The 16321-nt window shown below is 36.4% G+C and overlaps 1 protein-coding gene across 2 annotated transcripts; it reads left to right on the forward strand.

The window, feature by feature from the left end:
• Positions 1-8826: 8826 nt before the first annotated feature.
• LOC121396832 (immunoglobulin kappa light chain-like) lies at positions 8827-14919 on the forward strand. Of its 2 annotated transcripts, none has more exons than XM_041572212.1 (5): positions 8827-8915; positions 9215-9595; positions 11415-11741; positions 14349-14429; positions 14605-14919. In XM_041572212.1, the coding sequence occupies exons 1-5, from the start codon at positions 8870-8872 to the stop codon at positions 14781-14783; spliced, it is 1014 nt and encodes a 337-aa protein (XP_041428146.1). In that variant the 5' UTR covers positions 8827-8869; the 3' UTR covers positions 14784-14919. The 2 variants fall into 2 exon arrangements, with proteins under 2 accessions (XP_041428146.1, XP_041428148.1); XM_041572214.1 differs by having other exon boundaries at positions 14349-14470; positions 14605-14688.
• The last annotated feature ends 1402 nt before the right edge of the window (positions 14920-16321 follow it).

Genomic DNA, 16321 nt, shown 5'->3' on the forward strand with positions numbered 1-16321 from the left:
TTACTATAAAAGGGAGGAATTACTTCATTTCAATACCAGTGTTTTTTGGCAGATATTGCACAAGCAGGTACCATATAGTGTATAACATCTTGAACAAGATTTCCAAGTAAAATCTATTACAAAATACTACTTTAAGCAATTTTATAAGCAAAATTGAGCCACATTCAATTTAGTGAGAAAAAGTTATCTAATGGTTTATCATGTGAAAAGTAGTAGTAGCTCACGCACACCTGTTCTGTGTAGATAATTCCAATTTCCTTGGTGCACAGTGATAGAGGTAACCGGCAACCTCAAATCTGATACTAAGAAAAGGCACACTGGCACACAAGCTGTGAATGCAGGTGAACACCTTGCAAAGATTTATTACCGGAAGTGCAACGTTTCGGGGCAAGCCCCTTTGTCAAGCAAAGGGGCTTGCCCCGAAACGTTGCACTTCCGGTAATAAATCTTTGCAAGGTGTTCACCTGCATTCACAGCTTGTGTGCCAGTGTGCCTTTTCTTATCATGTGAAAAGTCATGGACAAGATTTTCTCCAAATTTAGTTCCAGTTTTTTCCATAGACTTTAATAGAGTTTTCTTGGGATAAACTGTAAGATCATTTTCTCTAAATTGAATCTCGCCCCTGACTTTTCATGTGATAAACCCTTTACTCATTGAATTGAACCTGGCCCATTATATGATGGTTCATTGAACCCTTGGGTAATAGGAAAAATACTTTATTTTATGTAAGAGAGAAAAGGTTCTTGATGAAACAATGAGTAAATTATTCTAAATATAAACAGAAACCCATTTAGGCATGTCATGTGACATAGTATATCTCAAGCTTTTAGTTATATCTTGTTATTTTCACTATTTTGAGTCTTCAGTTTCTCATGATTAGATAAGTTATGTCCTAGTTAGTTATGCAGAGTCATCTTTCATATCTAATTCTGTTCACATCAAATTAATTCCTACCCATAGTTTGTTGTTTTGCTTCAGACTGTAAAGCTAGTGGCACACAAGACTGTTTCTCCATCTGCATAGAAAATGCAGACAGAGAAAAAGCCTATGCAAGCTGATTCTATGAATTTACAGGCAAGGCATCAGCCTATGGGGCAGTTTCACTAAGCGCCGAATTTGCGCTGGCATCTGCTTTGCTCACATCACAACACTTCCCCAGGCATAAATTCCAGAAACAACGCTAATTCACAAAAATCCAAAGTTGTGTCCAGGGTGCTGAACGCTGCCGAAGTAGCACTAACGTTACTGCGGCAAGCAAAGCGAAGTTGCGCTAGCGTTGCCTTGTTTGCATACACATGAGCCTAGTGTATTGTTTATGTGCCATATGTTAGGGGGGAAGCCAGGTACCCCAGAAAAAATGTATGATCTTTTGCAGCCTATCACCCTGAAAAATGAAAAGTCGCCAGCGTTTTTCAACTATTTTTTGAGGAAGTCCTATCTACTCTATTGCACTTCGTCTGGTCTGAGGTGGCGAAGGCAAGTCTGGAGCAAGAGGTAAAGTTCAGTAAAATCGGCATCTTAGTGAATTTGCGGAGTTACATCCATTCGCCAGAGCGCAACTTCGCCCAGCGTAAGGGAGCGAATTACCGCTAGAGTCTATCATCATAAGTAAAGTAAGTTACTTCCTACCCCAGTTATTACACCATTGCATATAAAAGCATGTGGAGTGCATAGATAATATAATAAATGCATTAGTCAATACTTGCTCCATCCTGGCCACTGTTATATATGGCATATATACAGTATGCCATCAGTGAAAAGCCAATGTGTCTGCTTTCTGCTTTCTGAATGGGATCAGCTGCACACATAGTGGATTTGGGAGCAAAACTGCTAAAGTATGCATTTTGCACCAACATCCTCTTTGTGTGTGCATTGATGGGCTGATTCATGCCTCTCAGAATACACATGTTCAGGGCAGAAGGCAGCAGATTGGCTTTTCTTTGCTGCTGTTTATTTGCCAGCAGAGATAATGACCCATATGACCTGAAGGTTATGATTATAGTTTGGGCATGGTGTCCATTGGAAATCTGCAGTGCACAGATCTTGCAGGCACAAGGCAGCCCTGCCTGACCACCTGCCATAAATCTGAATGTTGCACAAGTTAGCGGAGGGGGTACTGATGAGCCTTCCCTCGTCCCTCATGAATACATTGCTGCGGATCGCAGGCAACACTGTATTCATTGGTTCTCTGAGCTTCATTTTGCAGCAATTCAAATAGGGCCAGAAAGGGTGCAAGTAGGGTTGCCACTTGGCCGGTGTTTTATCGGCTTGGCCGGTAAAAATGATGTTTGATCCCAATGTTATTAATAGGGAAAAAAGATAAATTTATAGGAGGCCGGTATTTTTTTCCAGAAAAGGTGGCAACCCTAGGTGCAAGTATGAAAAAAACAGTGATTTGCACCCATTTCTGGACTTTGCAACCAGCCCAGCACTTTGTAAATGACCCTAAGCTATGGTATATAACCCTTTTCCATTTATTTATGGTTACTACTGAAATTGGTTGGTCTGTTCCCTATGTTCTGAAACTGCTGAAGTGGCTAAGGATGTCTAAAAACAGACATCAGCAACAGGATTTAATTTCATCATCCTCTTAACCTGCTCCTGCACTCTAATAGAAAAATGTAATATATTAATTATTCTTGTTGATACAGCTGCACATTTCAGTCCTCAGTGCCAAGAAAAGATTTGTAAGTTAAGGTTTTTTTATGACTGAGTAACATAGCTAACTGCACCCAAGATACTTCATTGTTATTAACACCGTGTGACAAGTAAAATGCATCTGTAGGTCCAGGACCATAATTGTATGCTGAACACACACAAAAAAGTGCTGGTATTTTTAGATTTCTCACGGTTTTGATTTAGGATCTTTCTCCATAATTCAGCATGGATTCTTTTAGAAGGAAGGAAGCCTAACTGGGATGTTTATATGTTCTGTTCTGTCTGATATGTCTTGGTTTTTCTCCCAGTGGCTAAATATCTGGCAGCAGAGTTCCAAAGAGATCATGAGAAAATCTCTTCTTTTCTGCATTTCCTTCTGTGTTTCACATAACTAAGAGTTCTCAGTGATAAGATCAGAGAGGGGACATGGTCTCCCATACACAAACTTTAGCTGTGATTCATTTTTGACATTTTGGAAATGATGTGATGAATACAAAGGTTATGTGTAGGCCATCAACTTTGCTGTGTCTGGGGACCTACCAATGTGGAGGCTTGAAGATTTTATGTTTTTGCTATGGGGACAGCTTTTAAATTCCTGGAGCCTAATTTGTTTTAACTTTTCAGCATATTGCTTGGCTTATGTTATTCAGCTGCAGTATTACTTTCTGTGACTGTTACTGAATTTAAAACGGAATCCATGACAAGCAATGAATAAAGAGGAATTATATTGATTTTGGTGTGTTCTAGTGTAGCATATGTACTCTATATGATATATGGTTAACATAGAGTAACACTATCACTAGTTGAAAGTTGCTGCTATTTCCTACACAATTTATAGAAAGAGACAGACAGATACTTAATAATTACTAAATTACTGATAAACCATTACGTGTTTTCAGCCTAAAGGACATGAATCATTAATTGAAATATAGAGGTATGGGACCAGTTGTATTGTGATATAAAAGGACCTATTATCTATACCTTAGGCCTACTAAAAATAATTTAAACATTATTAAACCCTGTAAAGTTGTTTTGCCTCAAATAAGGAATACTTATATCTTAGTTGGGAGCAAGTACAAGGTACCGTTTTATTATTACAGAGAAAAGGAAATCATTTTTGAAAATCTTATTAAAATGGAGTCCATGTGACTCCACATAAACCTATATTAAAATAAAGGAAAACAATCCCAATAACTAATATATACTTGAAATGAGTGTTCACATGATCAACATGTTGCTTTTTTCATCCAAAGTTTTTCTGGTTGGTTTATCTGCTTTTTCAAACACAATTGGCATTGTTCTTGATGACAAATAGAAAACTACTTTAGAAGAAACTAAAAGCTCTAGTCTTTTTTTTTCGATTTAGTAAATGAAAAATGTATACCCACTGAGCTAACAGCTGCAATTGCCACTAGATGTCACTGTACAGTTCTATAGTGTGGCCATGACTTGCAGAAAGAATGAGCTGTAGCTGTACAGTTCAGTAAAATCTCAGGGGGAAGGTGTGAGTGAGCAGTATTCTGGAAAGAAAGCAGAATTGATTGAAGGATGGGGGTTTCCTGAACTGCCAGTTAGCTAATATTCCCTCTGCATCTATCCTTTTAAATGCTGCTGTGTTGTGACAAACCATTCTCTGTGTCCTAATGCAGCGATCTTCAGGCCAGCTAACATGGGCTGATAAAACTGACAAAACAGGCCCTCCAGGATGAGTTTTTCAGCTTATTGGTTCAGGTTGAAAAAGGCCAGAAGCTACCCTGTCCTTTACTCTTTGACGGATTTTATGGGAAATGCCTAAAAGTGTCAGTAGTATTTCTTTTCAGCCAGGGAATATAAACATTCATTCACAGGGACTGAACCCCAGGGAACATAGCAAGCATTGCACCATTGTGCACATGACTACATTGTGGTCTCTGTTAGAGCCTGTTCATGTATCTGGGGGGCTTAGTTTTAATACGTTTATTCATTTTAAAAGAAACGTGATATTTAAATCAACAATAAAACTTTGCTCAGATCGCTGCTGAAAACGGTATTCACTCCACCAGGTGACTGAAGTGATAGTTGTATGTTACTATGGCATTGCTTCATTTAAAGGCCATAAGTATTCATAAACAACTGTAAATCTGTACAACACTTACTATTGAATTTCAACTGTGTCTGCCATGTTCACATGGAGTTTTCATTTTGGAAGAAGCAAGGTGTACTTGATGTGGCAAAAACTCGAATTTCGTCATACCCCAAAGCTGCTAAAAAATCCAAATCTGAGAATACGCCATCTCAAACCTGTCAAGGTCATGTAGAAGTCAATGGTAGATGTCCCTGAAGTTGTTTCTTGACATCATGATTTGCGCTGGATAATCTGAAAAAGTTAAGGTTTTCTTCCGATAATCCAAAAAAATATAATCGATATAATCAAGTCTTTGGAGCGCCAATCAAATGAATGCTTACGTTTTTCAATAAAAATGATTGATAGATTAATTCAATTCACGGAAGGGAGTTAGGTTGACTTTGTTTTTAGGAAAAAAATTGGTAAATTCGAGTTTTAGTAAATCAGTGTCTATCATGTGGATTTTCATCTTTAACTGTTATGCAACGGTTTTATAGCATGCACTTTAACACAAGATCGGCGTTTAATTACTATTTCCTTTGATAAATTGTCAGTTTATTGAATATTTTGATCAAAAGCTGAATACAGTGTGACTGCACTGCTGGGGTCTTGGCAAATGCAGCATAATATTGCAATGGTGGGCTTTTAGTGGTTTGTCACATCTTTTTTTTGATTGGTTAGCATTTTGATCTTGTAATACTCACTATATATACATAAAACTACAACCTACATTGGTCCTCCAGTGCAAAGATAAGAGGCACACATGGGTGTTCAAGTAGCAGCTCACTGGTATTTATGACTGTGACATAACACACTCTCTAGTGCAGTGCTTAGGATGCAGGAATCCAGTACTTAAATCAATATTCCACTAACATTGGATACAGCCTTTTCTGCGCCTCCATGATAACAAAACTGTTTTGGTGAACTAATAATTACTTCAATACTTTTCTGCACTACCATGACAAATCAGCTGAAATATATCCAATTCTATCGTTTTTTTTCAGTTACACTAATGTATGTGCCTTAATGTAATATCATAGTTTTATATCTACTCAGTCTACATTATATTCTTCCTTAGTAGACCATCTGCACTGTGTTACATAATTTCAAGAAGTCTTTCATTACATATGGAGATTCAAATGCAAGATTTTGGGAAATAAACATTTGACATTAGCTAACTGGTTAAAAACAAGTGTTTTTATTGGCAGACTCAAACTATAGCATGCTTCCGCATAAACTCATTTTAGGTTATATATAAATGAGGACTACTTTACAAGGGCTCTTGATCACCATTAGAATGCTGGGGCAATGATTACCAGACCACAGGAGATATTCAGTTCAATTAGTAAACATAAGAGTTCACCATTTGATAAAAATATTTCTAAAAAAAATCCCATAAGAATGAATAGAAAGCGTGTGAGTTTTTTTGCAATATGCTCTAATCTCTTTTTGATAAATCTGCCCCTTAGTGCCCCTCTTTAAAGGGGATTTTTAAATATTGGCTACTAAAATGTAAGTATTCTTTTTTTGTAAATGCACATGATCTGTGCTGTAAAATGTTCTAAATAAAAGTTGTCAATACCGCATTTAATGGGTCTTTAAAGGAACTGTATCAAAGTAATTAAAATATAATGCAGTGTTGCTCTGCACAGGTAAAACCAGTGTGTTTGCTTCAAATATATTATTATAGATTATATATATAAACAAGCTACTGTGTAGCCATGAGGGCAGCAATTCAAGCTGGAAAAAAAGGATAAAAGGCACAGGTTTTATAGCAGATAACAGATAAAACACCATTGTATTGGACTTATCTACTGTATTATCTGACATGTAACCTGTGCCTTTTCTCCTTTTTTCCAGTTTGAATGGCTGCCTCCATGGCTACACAGCAGCTTATATACATAAACTATAGTAGTCTTTATGAAGCAAACACATAGGTTGTACAGGTGCATTCTAGCAGTATGTTTTATTTGAATTTCTTTAAAACACTTTAATTTTTTGGTGTTACTGCTCCTTTAAAAGCAAAACTGATTTACTTCTTACATTACCTATATATATATATATATATATAAAATTTGCAAATGTTTGGCCTCTGCCCTAATCTATGCTATAGTTGCTGTATCCTTCTCATCATGCCCCTTATCTGCAATTGCTTCTTGCTGTTGCTCTTTGGTAGTTGGGCTTCCATTTTTATTATTTAGAAAACAAAATGGATAGCAGGGAGGCAAAAGTGTTCAACTAAGTTGTTCTGTAACAAAGACATTTGCTTTTTCATTAATCTGCTTTTAAAAAAAAGTTTATTTCCTGATATTATTATAACCATATCTTCATACATCCTGCTAAAAACAGCTGTCTTGTGTTTAATGACAAAGGCTTAGGATATGATTTAAAACAGAGCACACATACAGGCAGCCGTTAAAACAATATTAATAATATTAGACTGCTACATTCAGTTCTTCATATTTCTCTGTAACAAAGGCATCATTCTCAGATAGATTTCACTGAAAAGAATTTGCTAGAGGGATTAATTTGTTCCATCTGTACATAATCTTAGGATATATTTGAAAATAAAGACACAGCTCTGCTTAGGAGCAACAATTCTAAAGCAATTTGTACAGGTAAAAACATTGCCTGTTGGAGCTTATTTTAACTTGTGCTAATCTCCCTGTAGGCTACCAATCTTTGGATCTGCTACCATCTGCCACAGAACCACCTAGAAATTTCCTGAATTTCCTGTGATTGCCAGTTCTTCCTGCACTGTAGGCCCATGTATTAAGCCATGTGCTTGAGTACATGCCCTCAAGTTTTTAAGCGGAAGGTCTTAAATCAGCCCCAAAGTCTTTGTGATCAAGTAAAAAATAAAGCAGCATATTGCAAGTGGTGTGTATTTCAAATCAAACTGAACAGGTGTGCAAGAAATACCACAACTGAAAATATTTATTTCTCTTTCTCAAAGACGAGTACAAATTAAACCCTTGCAGAGGAAGATTGCAAAAAAACCCACACATTAGTTTTGAAAAAGAGGAAACAATAGTCCACAGACTGTGAAACGTGGTAGTCGGCCTATGAATGATTTTTCTTCAACTGATTCTTAAGGCGATAGCAAAGTTTAGAGATCTTGCCATTCATGCTAATATAAGACATAGCTACACCAAAACCAAGATATACCACAAACACAGGTGTATCACAGACGAGCCCAGCTAAGTTTATCAGTGGAACTACCTGTTATTTTATCATTACCTCTATAATAATGTATGTTTTAGATAAGATGTTGATAGCTAGTAATCCATTTGGCAATGCTGTTTTGGGTAAATGTCATTTGGTAACCTGCATTAAAAATCTAGTCATGACAGCAGAAATATGATGCTAGTCTGGAATGCAAGACTGTTTTTAGATGGGCACTACTGGGAATTATGATACAGAAGGATATTGCAAAGACTGAAGTTCAAGTAGAAGACATGTTTTCCTTTAAGTTTCCTACACAAAACTTTTTTTATATGTAACAGCTACTTCACCCTTTCAGTGTATGTTAGCAATGTATTTGGTAGACTAATGAAGACATGGCTGGTTAAACAAAAGATAAATTATGTGTAATATGACACGATTGGCATCAGTGATTGTTTTAATGAAGTAAGCGTGATATTGTTTGCTAAACTTTATAGAAAAAAAACAATGAAACCACAGTCTGAAAACTAGAATTCTTCAATCCATATAACTTAGTAAATCCATACCTACAGTATGTTTGTCTTCCCTGTGAATATGTATCATGTATCTCGTGCAACATGTTTGCTCTCTTTTGACTTCGCTATTGGGGGAGGTGGTAATACACTGTCTAACTCATACAATCGATAGTGTCTGCTGCCACAGGAATCCTAGTAAACCTACGTAACAAGGGTTGCACCCTTAGAACACTGCAGGTGTTGAATCTTTGTCTTGTCAATATGCGTTGGTGTTTTGATGTTTCATTTAACCAATTAGCACATACTTTAGCTGTTTCGCTCCTTTTATGGGCACATTTTTAAATGATGATAAGCAGGAAATTGGGGGAGGTGAGTTGTTCGGCCCAATAAAGGACCATTTACAGCCCTTCACATAACCATAGCCATAATGAAATTCCTGGTGGTTATCTCTCAGCTTCTTTTCTGCTGTACAGGTCAGTGATCTACCAAAATGAAAATTGATAATAATTAGGGAAAAGCTGGAAATGAAAGAATCTTAGAATTGCCAGATACTACTAGGATTTATAATATTATTAAATTATTATTAAATTAGGTGACCAGTTTTATTGGTACAGTATTATTTCCTGATATAAGTTTACTGTCTGGTTATAGTTCTTCTCAAACCCCTAATCAGTTGACCAGTGTCCATTAGCTACTATATATAACATGTTTAAAATGTCACATAAATTGTGCATCTTATTATCAAATATCTCCATTTTCCTTTGGTGCTTAGGTTATGGAACTGTTCAATGGAAGAATCGATCAGAAGATGGGCCATACTTGGAACAGGCATTACCCTCCATAACAACAGGAGGAAAGAACCCCACTTTGGTGTGCATATTGAGAGGTGGAGTTGTTACCCACCATGTCCTGTCTTGGTACCTTCAAATAAAAGCGAAAGAAATCCAGTTCCTTGTGAGTCACAGAGAGAATAGCAGCCCAACATATGGAGCTGGAGTGACAGAGAGGTTCATTCCTGAAGTTGAGCCATTGTCTAATGCCTTTACACTGACTATTGGCAATGTAGAGAATTCAGATGAAGGAACTTATTACTGTGCCATATGGTTCTCCTATAAGTACATCTTTGGAGAAGGCACTGTTGTTAGAGTACAAGGTATGGACTTACTATTGAATTGTCGCTGTGTATATGTTGCTTTTAGTTTTAATAGCAGTTAGAGTACAAGGTATGGACTTAAAATTGAATTGTCACTGTGCATATGTTGCTTTTAATTTTAATAGCAGGGAGAATGTGGACAGTAGGCGGTCTTCCAAATTATGCTGAACTGTTAGACAGTTTTTTTTTATTAATAAATCTACATGTGTTTTTTAATATATACAGATGTAATATATTATCTGGATACCTGTTACACATAATTCTCAGAAAACCAGAAATACCATTCCCATAGTTACAATTATTCATCATTTCTCTATAAAACTTTAAAAAAAAAACAGGACTTTACTTTAGCTAACACTAAATAAAACAAATTTTCATGTCAAATCAATTGTACACATCAATGTTTAAATGCATTTAGGTTTAGGCTCCATTTTAAATCATGCATATATTTTGTATAATAGATCTCATAACTGTGCTTACTTTTTTTTATGTAACCCTGCAGTCAGAATTAGCTGACAAAATTATCTAAGTCCCAGAAATGCCTCTGCCCTACGCTTAAATTTAGGCCAGTTGACAAACAACTCATTTTTGTTTTAAAATACCACATTCGGTTTGAGTTTCTTCTTAAATAAGTTAGTGCTTGGGGAAAAAAACTTCAATCGTGTAGAAGTTGCACAGGTCGGTGATTTTTTTTTAATGCGATCATGGTTTTTTCCCCTTTGAAAATTAGTAAAGTGCCTTCCCCGAGTTTACATAATGGCAATGTCCTTGATTGTATCTTTAATTTCCCAAAATGTGTCCTCACTCTTACTCCTACCAGTAGCATGCACCTAGATGAATACCCACAAAAAATATATATATAATCTGCAAATTGCTAGTACCGACTTCTAACCTCTTCTAACATCTAACCCATTTCTAATATATATTATCATAATGCAAAGAGAAAACACTTTTGGTTCTTGCTCTCCTTTTAATGATACATTTGAGTCTCTTTCAGTAAAGAAATAAAACAATAAATAGTGTAGTATGTCTACAGGTACTTAAATGTAAAAAATTGCACTGCTAAAAAACAAGAAAGAATGCTCTATGTCAGTGATCCGCAACCAGTAGCTTGTAAGCAACATGTTGCTCACCAACCCCTTGGATTTTGCTCTCAGTGACCTCAAAGCAGGTGCTTATTTTTGAATTCCAGGCTTGGAGTCAAGTTTTGGTTGCATAATAACCATGTGTACTGCCTTACAGACCCACCTGTAAGCTGCCAGTCCACATAGGGGCTACCAATAGCCAATCACAACAGTTATTTTGCACCACCCAGGAAAATTTTTCGTGCTTGTGTTGCTCCCCAACTCTTTTTATAAGTAATAAAAAAATAGCAATAACTACACAATTGTAGCCTTGCAAAGCATTTGTTTTTTAGCTGGGGCCAATGACCCCAATTTGAGAGCTGAGTCAGAAGAGGGCAGCAAATAATTCAAAAACTATATGATAAAGAAACAACGAAGAACAATTGAAAAGTTACTTAGAATAACATACTAACAATTAACAATTAATAATATTTATATTAAACAACAATCATAGACAGAAACAGTAACACTCAAATGTTTTTCACCACTGTTGCTTCCTTGCTCTCCTGTACTGTTCCCTTCTGACTTGTTCCATTTGGTCCAAGGGATGTTTACCCTTTATTCCATCTAACCTATACATCTAACCTATGTGATAATTCCAGCAGTGACTTTCTTATGTTATCTTTGCTATGTATCTTTTAAAATTTCTAATGACTATAATAGTTATAATGAATTCATGCCTTATATACTTACAGTCTTTAAGGATACACAGAGACCACAAATGACCATTCTTGGACCATCTCTGATGGAAATTCAGCTTCACCGCAGTGCAGCTTTCCTCTGCCATGCTGCAAAGTTCTCACCTAATGCTTTACGTATAAAGTGGCAACTAAATAATCAGTCCTCACAATACAGACCATACACCTACCCAGCTCTTCAGACTTCAATCGGTACTTTTGATCAAACGTCAGAAATGACAATACCAGCTGCATTATGGGACCAAGGAGCTGAGGTGACATGCATATTAGAACATGAGACAGGTGTGCAGCGTTTAAGCACAAGAGCTATTAAAAAACAAAGAGGTAAGTCTTTTCTTTATTTACAGAAAGTTAATCTGAAAAGGCAAGAAAATTTGAAGTTTGAAAAACTTCGAAATTCGAATTAAAATTGTTAGATCGATTGTAGAAATCATTTGAATTTTCAAAAAAATTCTTTGACTTTTAAAAACTTAGCCAAATTTTTGGCTCTAGGCTCTAGGAGGTCCCCATAGGCTAACATAGTGATTAGGCAGGTTTAAGGTAGTGAAGAGTCGATTTTTTTTAAAGAGACAGTACATTGATTTTCAAATAGTCGAATATTCAAAGTGTTTTCAATTCGAATTTGGGCTATTTGATGGTCGAAGTACCCAAAAAATACTTCGAAATTTGTAGTTTTTTAATTCGAAAATTCACTTCGACCCTTAGTAAATGTGCCCCTTAGTGATTCAAATATGCCCATTTGTGTAAAAATTAAGAATTCTTAAAATATAAAATTGCAAGGTAAGAGCTAAACTATGCAGACAATATGCTTGTTAAAAAAAGCAGCAACAAAAGAATAGAAGCCTATCAATTCTAATGACATTATAATGTTTTCCTCATTAGCATTTGTTATCACTTAGCTTGCCTGAATCCTTCTATTTCATAACTGAACCTTTTAAGGGATAAACTGACACATGAGAATTTGTAGGCTGGTGCTTGATTGACAGAACGCACCCTACGGGGCAGATTTATCAAGGGTCGAATTTCAAGGGTTAAAAAAAATTCCCAAACATTTTTTAGTGATTTTTGCATTCAGAGTTTAGTAAATAATCCCCTTTGTTGTAAAGTATATTCTTCATTCTAAAACTGGGGACCAAATTCTATTCTGTATCTGCATCACATAAAGTTTGAGTGCTGCAAATACAGAGATTCTATTCTTTTGGTTACTTACCAGCCTTTCTCATTCTGGTAATAGAACTGCTGATTAATGTTGGGCCTTTAAGCCTCATTTTTGACTGCAAGTGCAAGTATAGGCACACTAAAAAATGTGCAAGGTTGTGTACTAGTTATTAAAGGAACATGTGTCCAAATAGGCTCCTTCCATACATTGCCAAAATTTCCACTCTGCCTCTGAATTGTGCACGAGTGTACATATTGACACTGTGGAACTCTGGTGCTACTGCCAGCCTGGATGCTCCCAATTTCTCACAACAGGTTTCATCAGTAGGCACCACAGACTTGTGACTAGTGAATTGAACAATAATGCCATTAAAAGTGACCCTTACAATGTGGCACAAATTCAATCCAATTTGAATCATATTTACATATATATAAATGTGAGCTGTATTTAGAATTGTGCAGGATAGTTAAAGGGCAAGGAAAGGCAAAAAAATAAAATCCCATTTTTACTTTCTTTAATGGAAAAGGAACCTATCTTCAATATACTTTAATTAAAAAATGTGTACCCTTTTTATAAGAAACCTGACTGTATGCAGTGAAATTTTCCCTTCATTTACTGCTGTGGATAGGAATTGTCAGACGGTCCCTAACTGCTGAGCAGGGAAACAATCATACTTATGAACAGCAGGGGGAGCCCCCACCTTACTTACCAGCCATGCAGAATTCAAGCAGCTTTGTTTATGACGATCCCTAAGCAGCCCAGACCACACTGAGCATGTGCAGGGTCAGGGTCAGGCAAAGATGTTTAACAAAGTTACAAGATGACGGCCCCCTGTGGCCAACTTTGAAAGCATAAATCATTTGTTTGATTAGGCTTTGTGGTGCAGTAAGTTCATGTTTATGTTTAGTATACAAAATTCAGCATTTCTAGCCTTATTCTATTTTAGACTTTCCTTGTCCTTTAAGAAGGGGTTGGATGGCTTAGCAAGTGAGGGAATACAGGGTTATGGGAGATAGCTCATAGTACAAGTTGATCCAGGGACTAGTCCGATTGCCATTTTGGAGTCAGGATGGATTTTTTTCCCCCTTTGAGGCAAATTGGAGAGGCTTCAAATGGGTTTTTTTTTGCCTTCCTCTGGATCATCTAGCAGTTAGGCAGATTAAAAAAAAAAAACTAAAAGGTCTAACTTGATGGACGTGTGTCTTTTTCCAACCTTACTTACTATGTAAACTAGGGTCTGTCACCGGCTCAGACCCACTCCTGTACCCACCTCCCCGCATGGTGGGATCGAAAATTTGTCCAGAGAATATGTGTGCTCTCCCTTTCATACTTTTAAACACTGTCACCTACTGGGGAACAATAACCTACAGTAGATGAAATTACCAGGAAAGGAGACAATAGCTGCCTGGGTAGATCAAAGGACTACTTAGGTGTCCAACTATGCAGGGAGAAACTGCCTGAGCAAAACACCTAACCCTCAGAGTCTCTGCACCAAGAGCTCATGTTGAAAAGAGGTGTAAACTGTTCCTTTACGATTAGATAGTTACATAGTTACATAGTTAAATTGGGTTGAAAAAAGAGAAAGTCCATCAAGTTCAACCCCTCCAAATGAAAACCCAGCATCCATACACACACCCCTCCCTACTTCTAATTAAATTCTATATACCCATACCTATACTAACTATAGAGCTTAGTATCACAATAGCCTTTGATAAAATGTGAATGTGGGAAAAAGAGCTAAAATGACCTTATATTCTTTTCCTGCATTTCAGCATGTAAACCAGAGAGATTCTCAAATGATGGCATGAAGAATGCTACAACTGAAACAGAAGGAAATCTAGCAAGTTTTGGGGGTATGCCACCACTTTCCTAAATCTTCTTGTATAGATATAAGGTGCGTTTCTACTGGAAAGAAATTACTATATGAAAATACATTAAATAAATATTTGTTGGGGTGTATGATTTCCAATTAAAAAATATTTTTTTTGCTCTGGATATTTACATATGTGTATATTTATTTTTCCCCAGGTAATGCTGAGATGCTCTTTACTGCTTTCTATACATACAGTTTTCTTATTGGTGCCAGTGCTGTGTATGGATTGGTGATTTCCCTCTGCATTTTTAGAAGGAAACTTGACGGCTGTAAAAATCAGGGAGAAAACAGTGCTGTAAAGCCCGCCTCCAGCATGCAAATCATTTACCCTTAACTGAAAAAGGTCAATGCAAGCTGTGATTAAGAGGAAGAGGAAGACTGCTCAGCGGGCCTCAAGGGTTTAAATCCTCATATTTACCTTTTTAATCATACACAGTTATATATATAATTGATAAATTCTCATTATATCAGTATAAAGTTACTCTTTCTATTCACGTGAATATATACAGTATATATATAATATTGTATGTATTAAAAACTTTATTTCATATTTGCATTTTAAACTCTTTAAACTCTTTACCTATTATTTATCAATGTATGCCTATTATTTTTCATACCACAGATATAGTCTGTTTACAAATCAGTCATAGCTCAGAAAGATACCACAACCATGCTCAGAAGGTTTTTAGTTTGTATATCAAGTGTATCAGGTACGTACTCCATCATCCTCCAATGCAGCAACATAAACACTTTTAGCCCATGTAGATTACAGTAATTACAGGAGGAATTGATGCCTTTTTGTTATCATGTGCTACATGCCATGTTTTACTCAGGACTTTCTGGTTTACTTTACTTTCATTAAGGGCTTAGTCTCTTCTACATATCTTCTTTCTCTCGGACCCACATTTTTATATTTCATTAAAACTGCACATTTAGATGTATCTCCACATCTAACTAAACCAACATAGATGCTTGCGATGATTTGAATTTTGGACTGAATTCTAGTTTGCTATTACTTATGCTATAGCCATCTGGGTAATAATTACCTGGGTAATCAGGGTAATGCTTGGTATGAGTGGAAAGCTAAGGATAGCAAGCAGTGGGTTTTTAGGTTTATGCCATAGCGATTACACATTTGCAGAATGTACAATATAGAGCAATAAAATTGGATAATTAAATTATTTTGTTTAACTTTATTGTATGAAAATGTTGTAAGAAAATATATTTGCCTAGGGGGAGGTTCATCTTAAAATTAAATTTTGTTGGCCATATATGGGAAGCATTTTTGCCTCTTTTAAGTTGGCAGCCTACTGATCCTTTATAGGTTCTGCTCCTCCAGGTCTGGACTGGGATTTAAAATAGACGCTGGCATTTCAAGTACACAGAGGCCCAAACAGCCTCCCACCAGCCCACTAAATAGTGGCTGTCTATGGCATATTAAAGCAGCCTATCTGGCATTTGCCAGAAATCACCGAATTCACAGATTGCAAGTTCAGGTCTGCCCTTTCTGTCAAGGACTATCTCTTAAATTATGCATATTAAATGGCATTACTGAATTGAAATAGAGAGCAACCAGGCATTATTTATGAATAACTAAAGACATGATAAAAGGAGAGAATTTGGAAAGAATGTCATGAAATAGAAAAGTCAAAAATTTGCATCACGATCAATCTGTTAGTTCTTGGATGGGTGTTGGGGGGTCGGGTCACTGACCACAGAAACTGGAAAACATCGTTTTAAAGGACTAATAACACAAAAAAACGAAAGTGTTTTATACATATATACTTAAGTACTATTACCCTGCACTGATATATACTGTTTAACATGGGGGCAGTCATATAAGCCAAATAGGGCAAAAAGGCATACCTCTAC

This window comes from Xenopus laevis, chromosome 8L (assembly GCF_017654675.1).
Source record: "Xenopus laevis strain J_2021 chromosome 8L, Xenopus_laevis_v10.1, whole genome shotgun sequence".
Classification (NCBI taxonomy): domain Eukaryota; kingdom Metazoa; phylum Chordata; class Amphibia; order Anura; family Pipidae; genus Xenopus; species Xenopus laevis.